This window comes from Papio anubis, chromosome 3 (genome assembly GCF_008728515.1).
Source record: "Papio anubis isolate 15944 chromosome 3, Panubis1.0, whole genome shotgun sequence".
In the NCBI taxonomy this organism is placed as follows: Eukaryota; Metazoa; Chordata; class Mammalia; order Primates; family Cercopithecidae; genus Papio; species Papio anubis.
Genome location: NC_044978.1, coordinates 94,890,723 through 94,907,424, shown reverse-complemented (window position 1 = coordinate 94,907,424; position 16,702 = coordinate 94,890,723). Strand labels below are relative to the sequence as shown.

General features: G+C 34.1%; 1 protein-coding gene across 4 annotated transcripts in view; it reads right to left on the bottom strand.

Annotated features, from left to right (window-relative positions):
* SLAIN2 (SLAIN motif family member 2) overlaps positions 1-16,702 on the bottom strand; it is a 78,882-nt gene that overhangs the window by 26,580 nt on the left and 35,600 nt on the right. For all 4 annotated transcript variants that reach the window (XR_002522118.2, XR_002522119.2, XM_003898658.4 and 1 more), the window contains exons 3-6: positions 15,410-15,574; positions 13,544-13,702; positions 10,406-10,765; positions 9,565-9,702 (exon numbers count right to left, since the gene is read on the bottom strand). Coding sequence is in view for 2 of the 4 variants with exons in the window: in XM_003898658.4 (XP_003898707.1) it covers positions 9,565-9,702; positions 10,406-10,765; positions 13,544-13,702; positions 15,410-15,574 (822 nt within the window). In the remaining 2 variants the exon portion in view is untranslated. The remainder of the gene's footprint in view (positions 1-9,564; positions 9,703-10,405; positions 10,766-13,543; positions 13,703-15,409; positions 15,575-16,702) is intronic.

Genomic DNA, 16,702 nt, shown 5'->3' with positions numbered 1-16,702 from the left:
GTTATCTTACTTCTATTGCACAAAAATACAGGTTACTATCAGAGTATTTTTCATCTACATATATATTCATACATGTTTTCAACCATTTATATTTTTATTCATCCACTCACTTGTTCCTGTTTTTCATTCATTCAAATAGTTTAGTATCTGCTTTATTCCAGGTACTGTTTTAGGTATAATGTATTCAGTAGGCAACTAGATGGATACAGTTCCTACTCTCATGAAACTAATATTCTAGGAAAAGGGAGATAGACAATGAGGCAGTAAAATATATGGCCTGCCAGATAGTGATAGCTGCTAAGGAGAAAATTAAGTAGAAAAGAGGGACAGGAAGTAGGTGATTTAAGTTGCAATTACAAATAGAGTGATCAGGAAAGATTTCCCTAAGATGACATTTGCATAGCAATCTGAAAAAAGATAGGAAGTAAGCTACATAGATATGTGGGGGAAAGCATTCCAGATAGAGGGAAAAAGATACTGAGATAGGACCATGCCTTGTATGTTTGAAGAACAGAACGTAGGCCAGTTGTTGGGTGGAATAAATGAGGGCAAAATGTAACCAATTGAACATACACTACAGTTCACACCACAGTCCACACTATTAACCATTAAAAAAGTTTATTAAGGATTCAATATTAAATAATGTCTATAATGAACTTGTCTGGAAAGATCCTATTTGAATTAATAACTACGGTGACTCCAATGGACCCTACCCCTATTTATCCCTCAAGTTTCATGTATGATTGTAATTAACAATGGTTATCTACAGACAAGCAAAAACTGAACTGGGAATGTGAAGAATCTGATTACACACAGAACCAGGCAGTAAACTCTAAATTCACTTGATACAGAAAGAATGAAATGAATCATTTTCCTAAAATACCACAGTCATATAACATTACTCAAACAACAAAAATCCAATGTTATTCTAAATTATCTTAATTTGATCAGTTTTCTAAGACAAAATCATTTTTAAATGACAAAGTGTAGTAGTTTAAGTGAAACTTCGAATCTTTCTAATAATAGAGTTCAGTGTGTTAGCTGTTTGAAAATATTTATGGTTTAAAACTTTCCTTGGTTATTTTAATATTTACATAATTCCACTTCAGCAATACCCTACTGTGAGAAGCAAAGATGCTAGTGCAAAACAATTACTGTTTCATGCCACCATTATAATGTCTTCCTCCACAAACCAGCTCCTTAAAAAAATCTCTTTTCTGTTAAAACACCATTGTCCAAGTCATTCTAGCTCAAATTTTTCTTATTTTAAATTCCATTTATTAATCTCTGGTCATTTCTTAAATCTATCGCTTCCTTTATATTCCTGTTGTCTCCTAAATAAGCAAATTCAGGCCTTCATCACACCCTATTTCTTGATTCCAATCGGTGTTTTTGTGGTCTCCCTATATTTAATCATTTTCACTCTATTCATGTACATCAAGGGAAGGGTGGTGAAAGTGCTGCTCACCTCCCCAAGAGCAGGCAATAAGTGGCTGTATTGCCTGTAGGCAATTTAGAAACAAAAATAAAACCAAGTTGGTCTGCTTTCTATTATCATCATGTCCCAGGAATAACAAACATCAGTTATAAAAGCACTCCTCCCTGAAAAAAAAAGTTGGTCTAAGCTATAAACAACTGTTGAGTTTTAATAACATATATGTAAGCTTTAAATAAGCACATTTTATGACTTATACTTTAATAAATACCATACTTCATGTAAGAGTTAATTAGGAAAGCTCCCAATTACAGTCTTCTACTTATAGTCTCCCCTGATACAGGTGGATTTGGCTATACATGTTCCTTTCAAGAGAAAGTTGGTAGCAATCTGAAATTATTCAAGCTCACTTCAGCGAAGTGTGTGCCTCCAACCCTGTGGTACAATATATTATTATATTTAAGCACATTAGAAATAAACAATGGTACAGTGATTTTTAAAGAAAATGAAAGGATTTGGGGTTGCCTCAATTCTGTCATTATATGGGATTTTGAGCTTGTGTTTAAAATATTTTAACTGCCAAGACATTGAAAAATCATTAGACCTGATCTCTCAAAACCAAAGGCATGGAAAGTATGGCAATTTCTGGAATTTACTGGAGAATGGAATTTTAAGATTCTCTGCTGAACTTATCCTTATGTTGAAGATTTTCTCTGTGTAGCAGTTGCTTCATGAAAAAAACTTTCAAAATTAAAATTTAAAGATAGTGTTCTTCCATCAAGAGTAGAGACAGATTCAATATTGAAAGATCAATTCTGAAGAAGTTATTAAGTTTTCAAAAACAAAAGCTATACTATTCACCACTATGACAGATCAATATATAAAAATATTTTTCCTTCTTAAAAAAAGATCAACGTAACTTCAAATTATTAACCAACTGTCTTTTTGGTATTATACTGGTGATTTTATTATTTATTTTTTACTGACAGTTATAAAATACAATTTCAATAGAAGAATATTTTCACTGTCTGCATTTTTTCCTGGCCATTAGTACTATAATTCATTTCATTTCATGGTAACTGAAAATGATTTTTCATATACAGGAGGATGTTAAAAATTAGCTTCTCTAGGTGCCAAATACTAAGCAAGCATAGCCTCTGTGAGTGAAGATTAATTATTACTAGGTAAAATATCCCATTGTCCCATATCCTCATTTTTGTTTAAATCTTTTATTGCTTACAAGTTTTGATTTAGAGTCATTTGGGAGGCTGAGGTGGGAGGACCACTTAAGATGAGGAGTTCCAGACCAGCCTAGCCAACATGGTGAAACACCGTCTCTACTAAAAATACAAAAAATTAGCCGGGCGTGGTGGTGTGCACCTGTAATCCCACCTACTGAGAGGGAGGCTGAGGCAGGGGAATTGCTGGAACCCAGGAGGCGGAGGTTGCAGTGAGCTGAGATCATACCGCTGCGTTCCAGACTGAGAGACAGAGTCTCCAAAAAAAAAAAAAAACAAAACTCATCCAGATCTCATCACCCTCACTCCCTTACTGCTGTGTCTTCAGATCTTAATTTCTTGCCTAGATTATGCAATAATAGCCTAAGTGGTTTCTAGTCTCACCTCACTGAATCTATTCTCCACATTGATATCAGAGTGAACTTTCTAAGAAACCACCTTGATTAAAAACCTACTATAGCTCCTCCCACTTAGAGGATGAAATTCAAATCCTATGATATTTTAATACTGCTACAGCCTGTCTTCTCTCTACAGCTATCATCCCTCATGGGATGCTGTACCCACTCCCTTACCCATTATACACCCTACACTTTAGTTATACAAAATCACTATGTTCAGGCTGCCATTCTCAAGACTTTTCATTACTGATTCCAACGTTGGGAAAACCTATACCTGCTTTCTTTGTTGGGCAACTCATATAAGCTCCTCCTGGGCTGGCTGAAATATCTTTTAATATCTTTCCTGAAAATCCCATCATACTGCTGAATTTAATGCCTCTCCTCTGTTCCCATAGAGGTTCCTGCGTAACACTCCCTGCTATTGGAAGGCATGGGCTGTTTTATTAACATTTATATTCCCAGCGCTGGAAATATAACGTATACCCAATAATATCGACTGAATAATTAAGGAACACATAAGTGACTGACCACTGGATAAAATCCAGAACTCTATACTAAGCATTCAAGGTCCACCATGGTCAGGGTCTAACCCACTGGTTCTCAAACTTGAACATGCCCCCAGAATCAGCTGAGATGTTTCTAAAATATAGAATCTGGGTCCCTATCCCAAGTGCATTCAATCAAAATTTCCAGGGAGAAAGGCCTGAAAAACTACTTTTATAAAGTGTCCTTGTGATTAGATAACTGAGCCAACATCATTGCACTACTTAAATAGATGTTTTATAAATGTTTCATTCATTCTTAGATTAGCACATTACACATATTAATCATGACTTATTTGTTTCAATTTGTGTTTCAAAATTATGTATAATTCAAGTGTAATCTACTAGTGTTTTGGTAGTAAGTGAAATCTGGATGGGAATTACTTCCTCATGGGTCTCATAACAGGATGGCTATGCATAAGCTGACAACTGCTCTGGACACTCGTCTGTCTTTCTTCAGTAAGAGGTCCAAAGTAGAATGTTGATCCTATATGTATTTTCTCTGGGGTATAACTCTGTATTCCATGCAAAAATATTCTTCTGTTTGGTTAAATGTAAGCAAATGGATAATATTACATTGAATTATTTTACTCTTCTACGATAATTCACAAAATACTTAGTTAATCTCAAATCATGGTCTGATAGTCATTCAAGAATGTTTTCCAAGATGTACTCATTTGTAATTAGGTAAGCATGATCTCATCCAAACAATGAGGAAGAGGAAAATAGGAGACTCAGGAAGGCCCTGGGAAAAGGGAGAAATCTGGCCTTGCTTTTACCACTTCCCTACTTATATGGCCTTGTACAATTCATATAATTTTAATGGATCTCTGCTCCCTTTCTATAAAAATAAATGATTTGTGAGGTTTAAATGAAATAATACACTTAAACATATACAAAAAAATAAAATTTGGTTATTATTTTTCAAATCAGTAGATTGTGTTGGGTTTTTCTCCCTTCCCTTATTTCTCAACCAATTATTCCTATGATTTTCTGGAAACTAAACTTTCTGCTAAACCTGTGCTCTAACAATCTTAGAAAGCAAGGCATTAGCCTTTTGAAAAACTGACTCTCACAAACATTCCTTCCTTTAATTGACAAAACTAAGAAACTGACATGTATCCATGAACTCTGCAATGCTCTGGTTTTCTTAAACTTTTTAAGTTGTATTTTCCAGATATAAAAGTGAAAAATTGGTAATAGTTATAAAAATGAAAATACATTAGAACTCTCATAAATCTCATATTTGAATGCCAGCATCCACAATAATGCAGCCACAGCAAATAAGCATATAAAAGTAGTGATTGGCATAGTAACAAGGCAAAAGAAGTGATCCCTTAGGTGGAAGTAACAGCAACCTTGCAAAGTTAGGTTCATGCAGACCAGCAAGTAAGAACCAAAGCTTTACCACTTAAGAGCTGAAAAAATAAATACTTAAAACAAAATGCAACATCTGTTACACTAACAACTGAAGTTTACACAAAAAATACAAAATACCAATTCATGTACAAAGTATATAAAGCTTATTATAATTATACAAATTATATATCAAAATAAAGACTATTATGAAAACTATATATACTAATTAAAAGAATGCTTACATATATATTTCATGTATCATATATATAGGAAATTTCAAGATAAATCGATAACACTTTTTTTGGTTCATGTTACACTACAACAAAGTCTTAAATATTTTAAAGTAAACTATACTAAGTTTTAAACTTGCTAATATTTTGAATTTACAACTTTCAAAATACATTTTTGAGAACAGTATAATTCTATATCAAAATAAATATGTGATATTTTAATTATAAGCTTTACTACAGCCAAAAATATAGAAATAAACAACTACATACAATTGAAAAAAAAAAAAAAAACATGGTACCTTACTTTCTCTTCTGCCTATATATTCAAGTATTGAAATACACCATTACAAAACTGCATACATATTTTCCACTTAAAAGTAAATCAATGATTGGAATCCCATTGTGTTTTCCCTATATATATTTCTTAGTTATCAACTTCTGAGGAAAAAAGGAAAAGTAATTCACCTACAGAAAAAAACGATAGGTTATCAGCAGGCGGTTATAATTACACAATGGTAATTCCACCATTAGAGAAGGCAAGCAATCACTGTGAAGTTTAAGACACAGACAATGCATTACTTCTAAACACATTTTTATCTTAGCTTCCCAACCTTTTCTTTTTCCTTCTGTTTTTGTAAAAAGTTATTTTTCATTTCCATAAAGCTTTGACATGCTAGAATAGTTCAAATACAGAGCACGTATGAGGGGATGAGGTAAAGAGGATATAAATATAGCTAGTTTTAGAAAGTATCCGGGCCCGGGTGCGGTGGCTCACGACTGTAATCCCAGCACTTTGGGAGGCCTAGGCGGACGGATCACGAGGTCAGGAGATCGAGATCATCCTGGCTAACACGGTGAAACCCCGTCTCTACTAAAAACGCAAAAAATTAGCCGGGCGTGGCGGCGGGCGCCTGTAGTCCCAGCTACTTGGGAGGCTGAGGCAGGAGAATGGCGTGAACCTGGGAGGCGGAGCTTGTAGTGAGCCGAGATCGCGCCATTGCACTCCAGCCTGGGCGACTGAGTGACTCCGTCTCAAAAAAAAGAAAGAAAGTATCCGGTTGCTGTTTGGACATGTATCATGTAAAGTTTTGAGAAATTCACAATGTAACAATTCAAACTAAACATGAAAGCATCTTTGAAAGCCAAGTACAAACATTGTTTTGGATCATCTGTTCATATGCTGTAAAAGCATGGCTTATAATGTACATAAGTTTTATTATTTAACCTTCTTAATGATTTACTATTTTTCTTTCCTGTTACATTAACATTGTGGGTGTTTTTTTGCATCAGCCAAATGTGTCAGGGGAAAAAATAAGCCAGAAACAGGATATTCTCAAGTGTCAAATTAAGTTAATCTGTATCACTCACCATTTCGAAGATAAAGCTCAAATTCTATCCTTCCTTTCATTTCAAGTGTTTTGTGAATTCCTGTTTTCTATGCTATTTATTAGTACCACAGTGAGTATTATAATCGCACTCTCAATTACAGAGTTCACAATATCATATAAGACTTGGAGTACTAAGCTTAAAATGTAATTTGCTACAAAAACAGGTTTTAGCATATATCTAGCTGAATACATGTGGTTTACAAATCTCTGGGTAACAATTTTCTACAGTGCTTTAAATGTTAGAATTTTAAATCTCAGGAAAAATGGAAATTATATTTCTGGATAATTTTTATATCATGGTCTAAACTACAGATGTGACAAATCTCACTAGGTGAATCTAGACTCTCACCTAGTGAGATCCAATGCTCAAGCTGAATCAACATGGGTTTAAATTCTAACTTGCCACTTATAAGCTGTATAATCAGAGACAGTTTATTTGGCCATTCAAAACTTCAATTTCTAATCAGTAAAACATGGTAATAATCATACCTCCTTCACAGAATTGTTCTAATGATTAAATAAGATTATGCATCTAAATACAGTATAATAAAAATTTCTGTTATATAAGTAATATCATATGCACCTGGTAAACAAGGAAAATTTGTCAATATATCACAGAAGTCATTTTGATTCAAATATAGTTTTTTTCCTAGCTTGTTTTGTTGTTTATTTTTTCAATAGACTAGAGTGCAGGAGCATGATCATGGCTCACAACAGCTTCAAACTCCCGGGCTCACGCAATCCTACCACCTCGGCCTCTTAAGTAGCTGGGACTATAGGCATGTGACCACCATGCCTAGCTAATTTAAAAAAACGATTTTTTAGAGACCAGCCTCCAGCTCAGGCTGGTCTCAAACTCCTGCTAGACTGTTGATTTTTCAGCCACCAAGTAACAACAGCTTAACATGAAGTATATGAAGTCAGCTAAACACAACAGGGCGAAGGAAAAGTGCAAAGAAATTAAATTAGCTGGGCATGGTGGCGCACGCCTGTGGTCCCAGCTACTCAGGAGGCTGAGGTAGGATCACTTAAGCCCAGGAAGGTGAGGCCGCAGTGGGCCATGACGGTGCCACTGCACTCCAGCCTGGTGACAGAGTGAGACTCTGTCTCAATAAAAAAAAAAGAAAAAAGGAAAAAAAAAGATGAAAATGAAAAAAGGGTTAAATACCTTCACATTTTTAATTGTTTAATTAACAAGTTATAAGCGAACAGTCAACTCTTGTTTGTATCACTTCTTCATAGCCTTGAGAAAATGAAAGAACATAACACAGCTTTCACTTCAACCACTGATAGTAATATGCCACAAGGATCTAGGAGAATATGCGTCTATTGTGTACCTATAAGGACCTGAGTGAATAAGCATCCCTTGTGTCCCTACAAGGACCCAAGTGAATATGCATCCTTTGTGTCTCACAGCTCATATACGGGACTGATGTGAGCTGTGAAACACATGGGATGAATACTGAGCATTTATAAAATCATAAAAATAACTGTAATCATTTATTTAAAACTGTTTTGACTACATGCTCAAATCTATCCTAGTTAAAAAGTAATTTATTGGAAGTGTTCCATTCCTTTAAAATCAACTTGTATATTAATGTACACAATGCCCATTTACTCCCACATCACTACTTCTTGGCTCAGTTTGGCTATTTTGTCCTATATGTTCTTACTGTATGATTCTCTCTGATCTTTGTCTATGTTGCACATGTTTCCTTAATTCAACAGTCTCAACCTTTCCTTTCCAGCACATTACCTTCAAATCTTTCTTTAAAAATGAAGTTCTGTATCTCCTGGAGTATTTAATAAAGATTTAACATGAATTTAACTGTGCTAGTATAGTTACTGTTTTTATTAATGTTTTCTAAGAAAGTTGCTTGGGTTTTCAGTGGTCTATTCCAGGACTATTCCCTCCACTCCTCATCATCCCATCATTTGTATTGTGTAATACTGCAGAATGTGAGGTTTTCAAGGAATGTATATTTTGTGCTATAGTAGAAATGCCTGTATTCATTTAACGTACTACTTGCCACAAAACAAAAACTCAAGTATTTATTACAAATAATAGCTGAATAAAAATACCGTCACATTCATGGGTTAGTATCCATCCAATGACCAAAACTTATTAAAGATTATAATCTACATGTGTTGTTTCTACTATAGTTCAAAAATTCACCTACTGTAAGAGTTTAGTTTTAGTTCTAAGAATTTGTTTTCTGAAAGATAATTTAAATAGATAAGTCCCGATCAATTCTTAAAAAGTGATGGTTTCTGGCAATTTATCTCAAATTTTAATTTATGTTATAAGTAGGATTAGGATTATGAATTAATTTGGCATACATATTGATTCAATATTGTATTTCTTCATTAAAATAGCCTTAACAGACACAGAAAATTAAATCAAAACCAGAAATTTTACCTCAACAGATGCAGAAATAAAATGAGATCATCCAAGAGTTCTCCTGGTATACTTTTGTTTTGGTAAGAAAAGAACTTCAACAATCCAACTTTGATAATAGATTTAATATACTGCAGGTTTGAACAATGAATTGATAATATTTTGAGTATGACTCTAAAATTATGTAATACCCAAATAAACTTCTAGACATTTTTAAAGTGGAGGTTATTAAAGAAAATTTACATACTAAGGGACATACATTTTTGGACGCTATACTGGTTATTATTTCTAATTCTAATATCTATAAGCAAAAGCTACACCTACTTTAATAGTTACACTTTGCTTATTTTAAAAATTCTGGAGAGACCAGAGTTTTGTATAGACAGATGTACTGGGAGAATCCAGTATCCTACACAGAAAATTTAAAACTAATATAACTTTGATTATCATCCAGCAATTAATAAACACTAAATTTTACTACAGCTATGGCTTAAAACAGTTTTTCAGCACAAAACAAGTATCTAAAATTTTCATTTCTCTTTAATTGATACACGAAAGCATAAGAAGGATACTTACTGGCTGAAGCCTGAGGTTGCATGCGAGGTATTCCTCCATTTGGCACTTGAAAATTTGAGTCACTTCTGCTGCTTTTCACTGAGTCAACTTGTGTATTAGATGTTCGAGACAGGTTTGGAAGACTGCGTCTTAGTTTTTCTGCAAAAGAATTTTAATTTTAAAAAAAATCATATTCTTTCAGATGGAGAAAATTAAAATATTAACTAGCATTCAAAAATCAAATTGTTTATCAAACATTCTGTTTATTTTATATGAGAAAACAGGAAGGACTTGTCTTATTAAAAAAACAAACAACTCAATCTAGGATCCGTAAGTGGGTAGAATATGAGAACCCTTAAAGATAACCACAAATTATATATTTAAATCAAAATCTAAATACAGGTAAACTTCATAAAACAATGAAGCAAAAACAACCAAGTAGAATGATATTCATTTTCTCTTTTATTTTTGTAATGATTCACTATTAATAAAATAGTAAACCTGACTAAACTCTTGATTTACTTATCTGGAATACAAAAACTTGGCAAAAATTGTATTACTTTCATAGTGTAATATAAAGGAGACTTTTTTTTTTTTAATCTAGAAACTTTTTTTTTTTTTTTGAAAACAGGGTCTCACTCTGCTGCCCAGACTGGAGTGTAATGGTGTGATCATCGTTCACTGTAGCTTTGAACTCCTGGGCTCAACCAATCCTCCAGCCTCAGCCTCCAAGTCACTAGGACTACAGATGTGCACCACCATGCCCAGCTACTTTTGAAAAGTTTTTCCTAGAGATGGGGTCTTGCTATGTTGCACAGGCTAGCAGAAACTGTCTAATTATCAGTAAAATATGCTGTTTTACCTTCATTTTTAACATTGCTTGTCTGTAAATCTGTGGGATGGCCTTGAAGTGAAAGGCGAGGTTGCTGTAAGCGGCTAATCATAGGCTGTGGGGACACTCTACTATATTCTATTCCCCGAGCAGGAGATCGTGAACGGGGTGAATTTCTGGGTGACTGCTTGGGTGACGGTCGAGGTGAATTGCGTGGTGATGGTGAAAACCTGTTAACAGCAGGGTATACTGCATGATGCATATTGTCATCTTCATCATCTAAACTTTGTGCATCAAGTTCCTGATCACTAAAAGTACCCCGTCTTGTAGAATTGCAAGATGAACCAGAACTGCGCCGAGACGTGGTGGCTGCATATTCTTGCCGGAGACCTGGCAACAATGAATGTTATTTAAATTATATTTTTAAACATTTAAATATTTTTAAAATTTAAAGTAAAAGGTTATCACTAAGAAATTCAAAGAGGGTGTAAAGTGTACAAGAAAATTTCCTTTCTGCTTTTAGACTTATATAGGCTTATATGCCCATATAAGGAGAAATAAATCACATCTGAAGGTTATTTTTAAATTGAATGAAATCCCCTAAACCACTGCCCAATTTCCAGATTTCTTCTTAAAGCTAAAATCTGTCTCACATGGTAGAATCATAAATTTAAAAATATTTCTACCCCTAAAGATAGTAATCCAAATTTGAGACTAATATTAAAGGAATATCAAGGGGAAACAATTACCATCCAACCAGTGGAAAAAGAATATGTATGTGAGTAAATAAAACTACTTGGATACTTAATTACTGAAATAATCTTACTCATGAAGATGATAAAGTACCAAAGAAACTTCTAGCCCACTTATAGGAATTCAGTACTTGGGCACAAACGAAATCTTGATTGCTTCACTACCCAAGAGACTTCCATTTTTATTGTTTTAAGCTTGTTTTCAAGCTTAAATTCTAAGTCTTCAAGTAAGAATTTTCAAAGAATTCTCCTATATAGCTTGATACCTTCGAAAACACCCAAGCAACCTTGGGAGCCCTTCAAATAGTACAGATGCTTCTAGAACAACAGAAAAAAAGTTGATACGTAACATAGTCAATGAAGAAACAAACTCCAATGCAAACGTATAGAATTTAGGTAATATTCTGAGCACATCCTGCTAACTATTAGCACTCCAGTCAAAAAGATCTGTTATAAAGTGGTATTCAAATCCTTAAGTCATGTATTCACACACAGAAAGTGCTATCAACATGGTTCATCAAACTAGTGGATGAGAATTACCCTAAAGTATCTTCAAAACTACAAATTCCTAGAGTCCACTCAGCCCTTCAGTCAGTTTGGGAACCAAAATAGTAACCAACAAGTTACTTAGTGTCTAGTTATAGACAACATGGCACTAAAGTCACCTAACAAAAGACAACAGACCAATGAAAACAGTACTGTTAGCAAAGAAAAACCCACTTCCCGATGTAGGCTCTCCTAACAAGGGGATCCTAAGGAAATCACAATCACTATAGGATCTTGCATTTGTCATCTAAAATTGAAGGACCTTGACCAGGCAACTGCCCAAATCTGTAGTTCTACATTTCTAATCATTACAAAAGACAGTGCTGTAAAAAGGAAAATCATCTCTAAGAAAAAAATAATAATAATAAAAAAAAAGCTGTAGTTTTCAAGAACTATCACATATATTTTTATTACTATTTGTATTCACCAGGAAAATAAATATTCATGCATGTGGATGGTTTAGAAAAAATTATTAGAGACTAAAACTTCTATGGTTACCAAAACACAATACAAAACCAAAGCAAAGAGCTGGTTGAGCTTCTAACAAAATACTAGGATCTAAAAAGCCAGGGTTCAAATAAATGAGAGAATTTACTCTATTAGGCAGCATTCTTTATTTTTTCACATTCACAACAATAACTAGCCCCTAAACAGCTGACAATACCACAGTCTCAGTGAGGAGTTAATTAAAATTACAGAAGAAAAGAGTACTCTGCTATTAGGTTGTAGGGCTAAATAAAGCAAGCACTAAGTCCTTCTATCTTCCTAGGGGTAGCTGTATGGAAATGGGAAGTGAATCAGCAGAATAAGAAACACTTTAGTTTCTTAATAAATGCTACAGCTTGATAAAGCTTACCACATATTTAAAGAGAACCTATTATATATACAGACAACAGAACGTTTTTGAACTAAACCGTAGCAATGCTCCATTACCCTCAGTCAACTGTCAAGACTTGTCAAAATATGTATTTCAAGGATTCTTTTCACCGTAAAGGTTAAAGAAATTACTTCAGAAAGATTTCTTACTTCATAGTTATGCAGATGGCATCTTCTAATGAAATACATTGGCAAGAATAACTACCTTCAGATGAGTACCAGGGCAAGCAGCCATGAACCCTTTAAAAAGTATTAAAAATTTTGTGCATATGTACATTTTGGTGATAAAAGGAGTTATAATTTTTATAGGATTCTCAAAGGTATCTGTGGCCTAAAAAGTTTTCATGGTTCACTCTGCAAAGCACCATCGCATGCTTCATTTAATTTAATGTCACAATTCCAATGTTCTCCTAACGGTCTTTTTTATAGTTTACACCATGTATTCTCAAGTGAGGAGATATTTACTCCCAAGAAGGCAAAAATTGGTTCTTAGGGTGTGAAAAAATTCCTAGATGTCATAATCGTATATTGCCCTCATAGTACTTAGTATATCTTGTGGTATTAAGATTTCATGGGGACTGTGGGTGAAAAGGAAAAACAGTTTTTAACAAGGCTCCTTAGGGGAGCAACTAAAAAGAAAAAAATTGAGAAACGCTGGTTTACACTAAAAACACAAAGGGTAACAGATAACAATTACAAGAGTAAGTGCCAGTGCAGAGTAACATGCAGGGTATGAAAACCAGTCATAGAAGCAGAGCAGCATAAATACTATTCTTTGTCCCTCACACAGCGTAACTGCTCTATGAAAAAATGGACTCTGAAAACAAGTTGATGAATAAACATGTACATATGTCGACTAAGCCTCTGAAATGTCTACTGCAACATTTCTACTTTCACTACATTAGTATCCTCACAACACTTTAAGACATATTCAATATACAACAAAATTATGCAATAGTAAAAAACCTCAACTCTTAAAAATTAGAATACTTACTTTCTTCCTGCATCCGGGCTAGAATCTGTACATCGGTTACATCATTTAGCTTATAATTGGATCCAATTGAATCTTCATCTAATTCTGAAGCACTTAACTCACTATCTATAGAGGACTGAGGACTGAGTGGAGGATTTCTGTCTGAGCTTTTCAAGTTACCTTAAAAAAAAGAAAAAAAATTCAAACTTTGGTAAAGCAACTATTGAATAAATGCCTACTGTAACTAACTTGATATTGTATCTTTTAATTCATTCTTGTTCTGCCTTTTCTGCTTAAAAAATTCCCTGAAATTAGAAATTGACTTCATTAAGAAAAATGAGGGCTACTGAGACTCCTTTATATGCTATGGCATAAACATATTTTCATCTAAGTATAACTTATCTATTCTCTTATGTAACAATTCAGCTTTCAACACAAAGTAATTGGTGTTCAATAACTATATGTTAAGGATTTCAACTTGCACAAGATAGCCAATGAAACTGCTCTATAAATAGATGAGTTTATGATGTAGTGTTTTCTTCACTTGAATTCACAGTCATTAACAAACACCATCATCTTTTCCCTCATTTTTCTAAATGAGAAAACTATAATTTGAATAAAATTAGATTCCTTAGAGATTTTAGGAACAAAGACCATGAGGCTTGTTTCTCCTACATTATGCCATGTTTTACAAAACTTCTTTACCAAATTAGTAATGGGGATCTAAGGATTTCTCTGAAGTTTAGTAGTGAAGCACGAAAGATGTGATGAAAAAAAAAAAAGACTAGATTTTTAAAAAGTACTTATCATTCTAAACCAAGACAGAAAACAGACCAGAGAGATAAAGAATACACACATCTAAAAAAAGTCTAACTTGTTTCTAATGAAATATTTTCATCAGATCACCAACTTTTACTAAATAATAAAATCCCAACATTGCCACTAATATTTCTATTACAGATTTATCTGAAACACTTGTTTTCCATTATTCTTCACCATAACAGTCAGCTCCAACATGAAAAGCATGTAAGGAGAGCAAGAAGAGTACAAAATAATTAATCTTTATACTATCAATGAAAGAAGAGCAGAGTGCACATGATATTAAAAGTACTACAAGGTCAGGCTCAAATAATGCCTGAACGAAATTACCTATTTTAAACAAATATTGCAGCTTAAATTTTTTAACATGGTATCATCGTAGGTGAAGTAAGTAGCAAGTAACAACCTATATACTAAGCAAAGAGCAGGATCATTAGACTAGGGAGTGCAGAGGTCAAAATTTGAGGTGGTTAACCTTAATTTTTAAGGAAGTTATAATAATCAGCCATAACAACAGCTTCAGCGACAATAAGAGTAAATGAATGGGTGAATTCGTGAAGAGTAGGCTACACAGTAACAGTCTCACACAAAGAACCAGCGCAGAACATTCTTTCCCTGGTTTATAGAAATCTGGCCTTCCCACATCATTTACTGCCCCTCTCACTCTTTTGGTACATTCACCCCTAACCTCATACTATTATTTAGCTGCAGTATCAAAATTTATTAAAATTCCTATAAAGAGGTTTTAACTCTGGCGTTTTTACAACCCAGGTAGGCTGTTCAATAAGGCTCTATTGATTAAAAGAATCATGTTTGTAACCCATTTAATTAAGCCAGACTTAAAAACTTTTAGGTACATGCCAAAAAAAATTTTATGTATTTTACACACTGGCTTATGTGTGCCTGATATAGTACCTGGTGCTAAGTTGCTCCTCAATGATATTTTCTTTAGCCAGTTAAAAGTTTCATAAGTAAAATGAACTCGAACTACAGATGAATGTTATTTTCTGATACAGTGCAGTAAGCTAAAAAACAGTCCTTAATAGCTCCATATCATTTTCTCCTTACCTGAATTTCCAGGAAGTATAAGCTGTTTGACTATAGGAGGTCGCATGGGTGTTGAGGATGGAGAATTGAAGCCACTGCTGTATGGGCTACTGGCATTTGGACTGTAAGGACTTGTATAACTCATAGAGTTGAAAGGATTATTATATAAATTCTGCCTCTTGAGAGCTGCATTAATGAGAAGGGGAAAATCAAATTTAATAACTGAGAAAAAGTTAACATTTCATTTCTAAAGGTTTCCTATTAGAAAATTAAACCATTATCTATCTCAATTTAAATGAAAAATATTCTTATGGTAGTGGGAGAAAAATATAATAATCCCAACAAATTGTTTCTATTATCTTAAACTGTGTATGCAAATAAAACCGTAGCCACACCAAACAACAAAAATAATGCAGGAAAAGTAACTCCTGAACAGATTATTGGCCGCTTAATTCACTTCTACCATGTTGGAAAGTTTGTTCTTTGATACTTGCTGTATCAATCCTGAGTGACCTTTAAAAATAAATGGAATATAAAAGCATACTTATGTTTTCTCATTTTTCTGTAACAAACGTATTACTTTTCATTTTAAAAAATATTCTTTGGGCCAGGCATGGTGGCTCACGCCTGTAATCCCAGCACTTTGGGAGGCTGAGGTGGGTGGATTACTCGAGGTCAGGAGTTTGAGACCAGCCTGGCCAAAATGGTGAAACCCTGTCTCTACTAAAAAAAAAGTAAATACAAAAATTAGCCAGGCATGGTGTTGCGTGCTACTTGGGAGGCTGAGGCAGGAAAATCACGTGAACTCGGGAGGCAGAGGTTGCAGTGAGCAGGCAGAGGTTGCAGTGAGCAGAGATCGTGCCACGGCACTACAGCCTGGGCTACAGAGTGAGACTCGTCTTGAAAAAATATATATATATTTTTTGGAGAGATGTGATCTTAACCATGTTGCCCAGACTGGTCTCAAACTCCTGGCCTCAAGTGATCCTCCCATCTTGGCCTCCCGAAGTGCTGGGATTACAGGGGTGAGACACTGCACTCAACCTATGACTTTTTTAAAAAGCTAAGAAATAAGTTGTTTAAATAGCCTTTGCAAAGTTTGGATTTTTTTTTTTAAAGCAATGCCGACTATTATGAAGCCAGTTTAAGGTCAAGACATGGGAAATCCTTTAAAAAAAAAAAAGCCAACCTGACTACTTCTGTCAAAAAAAGAAAAAAAAAACTGTGCTATGCATATACAATTAAATAAATAGAACAGTAGGACTAAGATATCAAATGCACATACTTAAAAAATTAACACTTAAAATACTATTT